The sequence below is a fragment of the Ylistrum balloti genome, unplaced genomic scaffold (genome assembly GCF_031769215.1).
Source record: "Ylistrum balloti isolate Yb309-2 unplaced genomic scaffold, AGI_CSIRO_Ybal_v1 Utg370298, whole genome shotgun sequence".
Classification (NCBI taxonomy): Eukaryota; Metazoa; Mollusca; class Bivalvia; order Pectinida; family Pectinidae; genus Ylistrum; species Ylistrum balloti.
Window position 1 is genome coordinate 1,458,772 of NW_026782224.1, and position 11,142 is coordinate 1,469,913.

Sequence of the window (11,142 nt, forward strand, 5' to 3'; positions counted from 1 at the left end):
GTTATGATCACTACATCGTTCAAAACTGCGTCTACATCGACGCGTGCAAGAATGGCTACAAGTGTACTTGCTTGCTAAGATAAACAATATACCTAAGCTATTAATCGGAGAAAACTTGTACAAATATATTATTATATATTAATCAGAAAATGCTTTGTTAAAACCAATGGTATTTATTTGTAGCGCCTTAATTACGATGACTACAATGAAGAAGACCACAGAATTCATTCACCAATCAGCTGTCGCGGGTGCCTGCACGTGCGCCGGGAAGTGTGACGTAACCATCAGAATCTGAAAAATAATATAATGGAGTCAGCACATTATGATATAACAAACGAAGCCCCAGTATTTCTGTTTTGTAAGCATATACTTTTACTGAATGTATATATCTAAACCCAAATGACATTCAAAAACCAAAATTGAATGAAAATTGCAGGATTATTTTAAGGATATTCTTAATAACATAGATATAAGCTAATCTCCGATACCGTAAAATAAGAAAGTGACGGTTACGTTGATGAATTCCTACAATTTAGCGATGGATGTTGAGATATTTAGAAACTACTATAAAACAGGTGATGTCTTATAACGACAAACTTGATTAATTTAGTCGCTGACGTTTCCTGTCAGAGTTCCAGTAATTTTATCATAAAACTTAGTTTTCACTTCGCAGTACCTGTAAAACCACTTGATACATTTTTTCAGATACGATTCATAAAAATTGACATTGTTATTGGGGTTTGTTTTCACAAATAAATCGATATTGTGTACAAATGTTGTCTTTGTCTTTTGATACAGATTTATCTAAAACATCCACAGAGAGGGATTTCATATTCCAATTAATTCTTATAGGAAACCAACATAATGGAACCCAGAATACAACGCCTTTATATACATGTAAATATGTATGCTGTAATTATCATACAAGTAAACACACTTTCGTCATTTTCACATTAAAACAATTGACAGAAATTCATATTTTTTTATGTTTTGGGATTCAATATAAAACAAAACATAACATCGGATTTTGTTTGTGGATTTATTTATTTAGCGATCACGTGTCATACTATACCGAGTACATTTAATAACCTATACCAAAATCACGTGTCTACCCTTGGTAACATACACTAAAATCACGTGTCTACACCTGGTAACATACACCAAAATCACGTGTCTACACCTGGTAACATACACCAAAATCACGTGTCTACACCTGGTAACATATACCAAAATCACGTGTCTGCCTTTGGTAACATACACTAAAACCACGTGTCTACCCTTGGTAACATACACCAAAATCACGTGTCTACCCTTGATAACATACACAAAAATCATGTGTCTTCCCTTGGTTACATAAACCAAGATCACGTGTCTACACTTAATAAAATACATGTATATCTACACTAAGTAATCTTAAAAACAAACGTGTCTACATCGAATTCGCTTGCCAAAAACATCTAGTACAAGTACAAGAAACAATATTACAATGATTATCCTATCACTATTAGACAAAGAATTAATAACAAACAGCTTCTAACATTAAAAAATAAATCCTTGATCTGCAATATTAACAAGGGATGCAAATGTACATGTAAAACGATCCACAAATATACTGACCCTAACAGGACGTAGTAGAACAAACCACCAGTATACCGACCTTAACAGGACGTCGTAGAACGATCCACCAGTATACCGACCTTAACAGGACGTCGTAGAACGATCCACCAGTATACCGACCTTAACAGGACGAAGTAGAACAAACCACCAGTATACCGACCTTAACAGGACGTATTAGAACAATCCACCAGTGTACCGACCTTCATATGAGGTAGTAGGACGATCCACCAGTATACCGACCTTAACAGGACGTAGTAGGACGATCCACCAGTGTACCGACCTTAATAGGACGTAGTAGAACGAACCACCAGTATACCGACCTGAAGAGGACGTATTAGAACAATCCACCAGTGAGGCCTACAAATATTTCGACCTTGACAGGACGTAGTGGATCTCTTACGGGTATTCCGACCTTAATCATTTTGTGAATTTTAGGTGTTTCCCGGGTATTGTGAAGCTTTAGAAAGTATATGAGGAAATATATGATTATGTTGCCATCAACGATGCATTTTAAATATGAATCAAACCAATGCGATAATGACATTTGACCTCCCGAAATGTCCTCGGAGTTAAAGAGATCTGGTCCGGTTTCTTAAGTCTGTGTCACGATGTGATAAATATTTCATAACGGCAACATCATCAGATAATGTGGGTAGAAGCTGCTACATGTTACATGCTCACCTTCTCCGTGTTTAGCCTCTGAACCAACGACAAGGACCGATGTACGGACGGACGTATAGTCGTTGTTGGGGATTATATAACTAGTCACTATGGTGCTTACCTTCACTGTGGCTAGGGCGGTCATGCGGAACATTTGGAAGACGATCCATTGGAGTTCTGATTTTGGACTTTTCTATCCACGTAACCATCCATTTCTGGTCGGATAAGTCCTTGTATTTAGTAAGTTTCCCGTCCTGTGCAAAATTGTACTTGCGCAGTTTGAATCCGAGTGGAATGGTATCGTGGACGTAATATTGGTCCCTCTCATCGCCTACAGTGACGTCAATACGTACTGACGTGGCGTAATATACCGTGTGTATGAGGTAAAACTTGGTCAGGTGGTGAAAACCTGCAGCAGGTGACAACATGGCAAACACGTGAAAAAAATGTGTGACTTATTAGTACAGGCTAGCATCAACAGGTAACTAGAACTTGTGACAAAGATACACAGTTCAAGCGCTCTAAAACATGGTAACCAGAAAGTTTAAATATAATCCGTGTGTTGTCATCATCTGTACGATTAGTTATATATTAATTATAAACTGTTTTATAACATTTATAATTTGTTTATGTACTTTATATATAATTTAGTTTACTCTGTTTTATGTGTCTACTGTCTGTACACCTAGTTTACTCTGTTATATGTTTCTACTGTCTGTACACCTAGTTTACTCTGTTATAGGTGTCCACTGTCTGTACACCTAGTTTACTCTGTTATATATGTCTACTGTCTGTACACCTAGTTTACTCTGTTATATATGTCTACTGTCTGTACACCTAGTTTACTCTGTTATATATTTCTACTGTCTGTACACCTATTTTACTCTGCTATATATTTCCACTGTCTGTACACCTAGTTTACTCTGTTATATATGTCTACTGTCTGTACACCTAGTTCATTCTGTTATATATTTCTACTGTCTGTACACATAGTTTACTCTGTTACAGGTGTCCACTGTCTGTACACCTAGTTTACTCTGCTATATATTTCTACTGTCTGTACACCTAGTTTACTCTGCTATATTTTTCTACTGTCTGTACACCTAGTTTACTCTGTTATATATTTCTACTGTCTGTACACCTAGTTTACTCTGTTGTATATGTCTACTGTCTGTACACATAGTTTACTCTGTTATATATTTCGACTGTCTGTACACCTAGTTTACTCTTTTATATATTTCTACTGTCTGTACACCTAGTTTACTCTGTTATATATTTCTACTGTCTGTACACCTAGTTCACTCTGTTATATATGTCTACTGTCTGTACACCTAGTTTACTCTGTTATGTATTTCTACTGTCTGTACACATAGTTTACTCTGTTATAGGTGTCCACTGTCTGTACACCTAGTTTACTCTGTTATATTTTTCTACTGTCTGTACACCTAGTTTGCTCTGTTAACTATTTCTACTGTCTGTACACCTAGTTTACTCTGTTATGTATTTCTACTGTCTGTACACCTAGTTCTACTGTCTGTACACCTAGTTTACTCTGTTATATATTTCTACTGTCTGTACACCTAGTTTACTCTGCTATATATTTCCACTGTCTGTACACCTAGTTTACTCTGTTATATTTTTCTACTGTCTGTACACCTAGTTTACTCTGTTATATATGTCTACTGTCTGTACACCTAGTTTACTCTGTTATATATTTCTACTGTCTGTACACCTAGTTTACTCTGTTATATGTCCACTGTCTGTACACCTAGTTTACTCTGTTATATATGTCTACTGTCTGTACACCTAGTTTACTCTGTTATATGTTTCTACTGTCTGTACACCTAGTTTACTCTGTTATGTATTTCTACTGTCTGTACACCTAGTTTACTCTGTTATATGTGTCCACTGTCTGTACACCTAGTTTACTCTGTTATATATGTCTACTGTCTGTACACCTAGTTTACTCTGTTATATATGTCTACTGTCTGTACACCTAGTTCATTCTGTTATATATTTCTACTGTCTGTACACATAGTTATATATTTTACTCTGTTACTAGTTTACTCTGCTATATATTTCCACTGTCTGTACACCTAGTTTACTCTGTTATATTTTTCTACTGTCTGTACACCTAGTTTACTCTGCTATATATTTCTACTGTCTGTACACCTAGTTTACTCTGCTATATTTTTCTACTGTCTGTACACCTAGTTTACTCTGTTATATATTTCTACTGTCTGTACACCTAGTTTACTCTGTTGTATATGTCTACTGTCTGTACACCTAGTTTACTCTGTTGTATATGTCTACTGTCTGTACACCTAGTTTACTCCGTTATATATTTCTACTGTCTGTACACCTAGTTTACTCTGTTATATGTGTCCACTGTCTGTACACCTAGTTTACTCTGTTATATGTGTCCACTGTCTGTACACCTAGTTTACTCAGTATATAGGTTCTACTGTCTGTACACCTAGTTTACTCTGTTATATTTTTCTACTGTCTGTACACCTAGTTTGCTCTGTTAACTATTTCTACTGTCTGTACACCTAGTTTACTCTGTTGTATATGTCTACTGTCTGTACACCTAGTTTACTCTGTTGTATATGTCTACTGTCTGTACACCTAGTTTAGTTATATATTTCTACTGTCTGTACACCTAGTTTACTCACTGTCTGTACACCTAGTTTACTCTGTTATATTTTTCTGTACATAGTTTACTCTGTTACAGGTGTCCACTGTCTGTACACCTAGTTCACTCTGCTATATTTTTCTACTGTCTGTACACCTAGTTTACTCTGCTATATTTTTCTACTGTCTGTATACCTAGTTTGCTCTGTTATATATTTCTACTGTCTGTACACCTAGTTCACTCTCTTATATTTTTCTACCGACTGTAAACCTAGTTTACTCTGTTATATATTTCTACTGTCTGTACACCTAGTTTACTCTGTTGTATATGTCTACTGTCTGTACACCTAGTTTTCTCTGTTGTATATGTCTACTGTCTGTACACCTAGTTTACTCCGTTATATATTTCTACTGTCTGTACACCTAGTTTACTCTGTTATATGTGTCCACTGTCTGTACACCTAGTTTACTCTGTTATAGGTGTCCACTGTCTGTACACCTAGTTTACTCTGTTATATATGTCTACTGTCTGTACACCTAGTTTACTCTGTTATATGTTTCTACTGTCTGTACACCTAGTTTACTCTGTTATATATGTCTACTGTCTGTACACCTAGTTTACTCTGTTATATGTTTCTACTGTCTGTACACCTAGTTTACTCTGTTATGTATTTCTACTGTCTGTACACCTAGTTTACTCTGTTATAGGTGTCCACTGTCTGTACACCTAGTTTACTCTGTTATATATGTCTACTGTCTGTACACCTAGTTCACTCTGCTCTTATTATTATTGTCTTTATTTCCTGCAAAGATGAAGAGCATTACATACAAATTACAAAATAAATCAACTTGAAAAGCATACAATTAAGGTGGAAATGAATGTAGATGTTACAAATTATGATTATACATGCAATATATTAGTTTTATGTAATTTATACTCTGTGAAGAATTATATTACAAGTTATAATGTTATGAAATAATAACATACTAAGTATATATGTCACAATAATAGGTTTTAAGTGTATATAATACAGAAGGCCTCCTGGCGCACTATACATAGCCAAATAGTTAAAGCATCCTTTTTATAGAACATGCTGACCTCAGTCTAAATTGTTCAAAATCATGTTTGTCTAACTGATATGCTAGAGGACCTCCTAGTAAAATGTGAAGCAATATATACTCTGGCAACGATTGTAAGTATGAATTAAATTCAATACTCGAAATAGACACAATTGCGCACCATAAATCGTCACGTACAATTTCTGTTAATGAACAATGTAGAATTGCATGATTCACAATATCTGTATAAAAAAAATGACACAAAAATTGTGTATTTGAGTTTCGTATGGAAACAATAAGTTTGATTACTGTCTGTACACCTAGTTCACTCTGTTATATTTTTCTACTGGCTTTACACCTAAGTTATCTGGTTTTTCCTTCGTTCAGTTATTTACTTTTGTTGAACTACACTGAACTCCGGAAGTTATAAGACACGTGGAACCTTTGGTATTGTTGTGGATCGTTCCTGACACTTGGACTGATCAAGGGTAAAGTATCCGAAGGTTTACTCGGGAGCTGTCTGTTGGCCACAATTTTGACTTTAGATACTTGCATCAGGCCTAGCACTTTCAGGTACCTCTAAAAGTGTGGCAACTCTCACCTCCTGAATCTGCCTACTACATTAGAAACTCTGTTGGATCAGATAAAGAAATCGGAAAACAGACAAAAGTGGTCACAAGGAAAAGAACAGTAATGGACGGACGACACATGGTATACCATAACAAGATCAGTTATTGTGACAGAATTTCGGGGAAAAAACTCTAACTTCTAGTACAGAACACTTTAAAGCAATACATATATTACGATAACATGATAAACACATAATTAAACCTCCTATATACTTACCTTTATTGAGGATGTCTACTAGTAAAGAGTTTACTTCCGGAAGGACAGGATAATACTTTTTGTAACAACCATTTACTTCAACACTTATCGACTTTTTCAGTCCATTTCGCATATCGTTCTCTGAGAAACTGTAGCTTTGATTTAATGTCGAGCCTTCCTCTCGTACCGGTTTCATGTCCTCCATCAGGAACGAGGATTTTTCCTTAACAACAAAATCCTGCAGACGCCCGACTGCCATAGCACCCGGAACACGTCGGCGAAGCTTTTCAAAAGGTGATCGAGCTTCCTTTACGATAACACCGCCGAGGTCATAATAGGATGCATCTTTGAGAAACGGAACAGGAAATACTCCCTCACCTGTAATAAACAAGTTGAATTGTATTCCTGGTCACATAGAAAACTCCATCGCATGTAATAGATAAGTAACATGGTTTCTTTTGACATATGGAATACTCAATCGCCTGTAACAGACCCTTTGTCTCAAGAGCCGGTACGTCCTCTCCATTGACACAATCCAGCATTGATAACGACCAGTTCTCTCATACAAAGGTCGAGACAACGAGGTTACATATTACCAAATAAGAAATTGCATTGTAATCCACAAACTTTATCAAATATCATACTGGTATGTACTTATCTCTCCCTCTAATGTAGTCTCTTTATATCCAGTCAATAGTTGTGGTGTAACCTATTCTCGGACTTCCCTCCATAGATATCCTGCTGCAAAGACTTAGGGCAAGATAATACATGTTGTTCGTTAATACATACCCATCAACTGCACGCATACAACATCGCCGACAAATGGCCAGTTCTTCCTCGCTTTAGGCACCAATTGTTTAAACAACTGGTTCTGCATTTCTGATACTGCCAGCAACACGATACCAAAAGATAAACAATGACATGGGAATCGTGACGCGTTGCTATTGTCTACCTATTTTCGTCAATCTATGACGTCATAGTAGGCTGGATTGTATGACGTCAAAACGCTGCATGACAACAGGTGGCGTCAACAAAAGAGATAGAGAGCTGTGGCTTTGAGTGCCACGATGGCCCGCCATCTTACCATGAAAAAAAGCATTTTCCAAAAGCTAGATTTGACCGACGCGAACCTCGCTTGGGAACTTGTCGGAAGTGAAGTGGTCAGGCTGTTTGCAGGTAAAATTCAACGACATCAAAAGACTGAGCTCCACAGGAACATTTCTAGTAACACAGCCAAATGCTATAATTTTCGGATGATGTCTCTCTTCAATCACGGTAATTCAGCATGTATACGTATACTGTATACGCTGGATATAAATAGAAAATAAATCATTCTTCGTCTATACAGTCCGTTATTGGTTTAGTATAAGTCACTTCCAATATTGTGTTAGAAACAAACTTCATACCGTTTGAAATGAGCAGATTGAAAAATACAGTACATGCATTGTTTCAGAAAATGTAGCTTTATTTTTTCAATGTGAAAACTGGCTGTTATAGTACACTTTAATGAATGTCATTACTATGTAATAAGAAAAAGTAATAAAATAAAACTCTGCCCCCGGCTGGATTCGAACCAGCGACCCATCGATCTAATGCCTTGTTACATGTATAATTGCAGGTGAGCACCTCATTCCGATTCCAACTTTCAGCAGCAAACGTTCCCCGTGTGCCCCTGGATTTGTAGCACTTCGGAAGGAACGGACGTTTAGAGAATGGATGTTCAGACGGCCCCAGAATTTCCTCTTGACAGAATTTCTTTGGGATTTCCATCCTGCGTGGGACGACAAACAACGTATTCTCCACTCCAGCTCAAAACTGGAAGATACCGAGGCCAGCTTTGTGTACGAAAGATCTCTAACGAGTAAGGGCAAAAGTAAGACAGTCCGTGTAGTGCTGAACGGCAAAGAAAAATCCTCTCTGGATGAGATGCCGGGGGAGATGACCATTGACCTTGAGAATTTTGGTAAAAATCAATCTTTTTTTAATATACGAAAAACCACATATCGTTATTTCTATATGATTATCGATATGTCACTTTACAGAAATAGTATTGATTATCGATATGTCACTTTACAAAAATAGTAATGATTATCGATATGTCACTTTACAGAAATAGTATTGATTATCGATATGTCACTTTACAGAAATAGTAATGATTATCGATATGTCACTTTACAGAAATAGTATTGATTATCGATATGTCACTTTACAGAAATAGTAATGATTATCGATATGTCACTTTACAGAAATAGTAATGATTATCGATATGTCACTTTACAGAAATAGTAATGATTATCGATATGTCACTTTACAGAAATAGTAATGATTATCGATATGTCACTTTACAGAAATAGTAATGATTATCGATATGTCACTTTACAGAAATAGTAATGATTATCGATATGTCACTTTACAGAAATAGTAATGATTATCGATATGTCACTTTACAGAAGTAGTATTGGCCGAACTTAATTGGCGTACAACGCATATGTTAATATAGTATAGTGTATTCATTGCAGTGTCTTGCTGTAGGTTATTTTCGAACATTTTGTTAACAAAGTTGTCCCAATATTTGACCAAATATCGACACCTTTTCTGGGGATGGTGAATTTCTGTTACCCTTAACTTGACAGAGTTAGCCATTATTTACGTATGTGGGACACTGATATACTACCCGAAGGTATAGACTTTGGGTTAGAACTGGGATTTTCTGACGCCTGTAAATTGACAGTGCAATGCATGATGGGAGACATTCCTTATGAGGGTAGGGAATACATGTATGTACATTTTCTGTTCAGATAGTAATGGGACCTTTCGTTTCAGAGGACTCGTATTTCGATGATCTCGACATATTTCTGGTAGACACAGTGTATTCCTGTGACTCTGGTTTCCTTGAGGTAACGATAGATGACGACATAGCCAAGATAGAATTCTCAGCGAGGTTTCCGATAGGATTTAAACTCCTCAAACTTGATACTGGCTATGGCTCGTTCCCGCGAAAAATCAGAAGCATTAAACCGGTCAACGCTGGGAAATGGAAAGGCTTGTGGCTGGACCGATCTCATTACAAACATGCTCTTCACCAGATCATGCCTAATCAGAACAAATATGGTGAGAATAACACGCCCCTCAGTCCCAGACCCTGTCAGTGAATAGCTAACAAAACCAACATAGCGAGCATAACACGCCCCTCAGTCCCAGACCCTGTCAGTGAATAGCTAACAAAACCAACATAGCGAGCATAACACGCCCCTCAGTCCCAGACCCTGTCAGTGAATAGCTAACAAAACCAACATAGCGAGCATAACACGCCCCTCAGTCCCAGACCCTGTCAGTGAATAGCTAACAAAACCAACATAGCGAGCGTAACACGCCCCTCAGTCCCAGACCCTGTCAGTGAATAGCTAACAAAACCAACATAGCGAGCATAACACGCCCCTCAGTCCCAGACCCTGTCAGTGAATAGCTAACAAAACCAACATAGCGAGCATAACACGCCCCTCAGTCCCAGACCCTGTCAGTGAATAGCTAACAAAACCAACATAGCGAGCATAACACGCCCCTCAGTCCCAGACCCTGTCAGTGAATAGCTAACAAAACCAACACAGCGAGCATAACACGCCCCTCAGTCCCAGACCCTGTCAGTGAATAGCTAACAAAACCAACATAGCGAGCATAACACGCCCCTCAGTCCAAGACCCTGTCAGTGAATAGCTAACAAAACCAACATAGCGAGCATAACACGCCCCTCAGTCCCAGACCCTGTCAGTGAATAGCCAACAAAACCAACATAGCGAGCATAACACGCCCCTCACCCCTTGGCAGTGAATACACGTCCCTAACCCATTGGCAGTGAATACACGTCCCTCACCCCTTTTCAGTGAATACACGTCCCTCAGTCCCTGTTTGAGGATACCTAACGAACAAATGTGACAAGTATAAAATGTCGCTCACACCCGGTCAGTGAATATCTAACCAAACCATATGATCACAATCTGTCTGATAACAGCCAGTTAAATTATTTATTAATTGTTTTATTTCATTTGTATATTTAAGAGGGTTTTTTTAATTGTCTAATTTCTTCATGTTTTTGTTTTCCTCAACAGGAGGCGCTGCAGGCGATGTCTTAGGTATGCATAACACTCCTTTCAATCTTAACGATTAGAAAGGAAGATGTCCGAGGGTATCCGTGTACACAAAGGAATGAGGTTCAAAATGAGCAAATCCCTGAGCGTAAAATGAATGATGTTTATAATTAAAACAATGGATTGTACTAGTTTCTGTTGTGTCTTATTCCCTTTAAATCGTTAAATCAACATGATCATCATGTAATTCTAGACATATGTA

General features: G+C 37.4%; 2 protein-coding genes across 2 annotated transcripts; one reads left to right on the forward strand and one right to left on the reverse strand.

The window, feature by feature from the left end:
* Nucleotides 1-215: 215 nt before the first annotated feature.
* On the reverse strand, nucleotides 216-7,672 carry LOC132553093 (uncharacterized). The gene is made up of 4 exons (XM_060217303.1): nucleotides 7,585-7,672; nucleotides 6,817-7,173; nucleotides 2,399-2,686; nucleotides 216-291 (listed from the first exon to the last, which is right to left on the reverse strand). The coding sequence occupies exons 1-4, from the start codon at nucleotides 7,670-7,672 to the stop codon at nucleotides 236-238; spliced, it is 789 nt and encodes a 262-aa protein (XP_060073286.1). The 3' UTR covers nucleotides 216-235.
* A 190-nt stretch (nucleotides 7,673-7,862) lies between these two features.
* Nucleotides 7,863-10,960, forward strand: LOC132553099 (uncharacterized). The gene is made up of 4 exons (XM_060217311.1): nucleotides 7,863-7,971; nucleotides 8,414-8,758; nucleotides 9,619-9,906; nucleotides 10,902-10,960. The coding sequence occupies exons 1-4, from the start codon at nucleotides 7,863-7,865 to the stop codon at nucleotides 10,958-10,960; spliced, it is 801 nt and encodes a 266-aa protein (XP_060073294.1).
* Nucleotides 10,961-11,142: the final 182 nt, after the last annotated feature.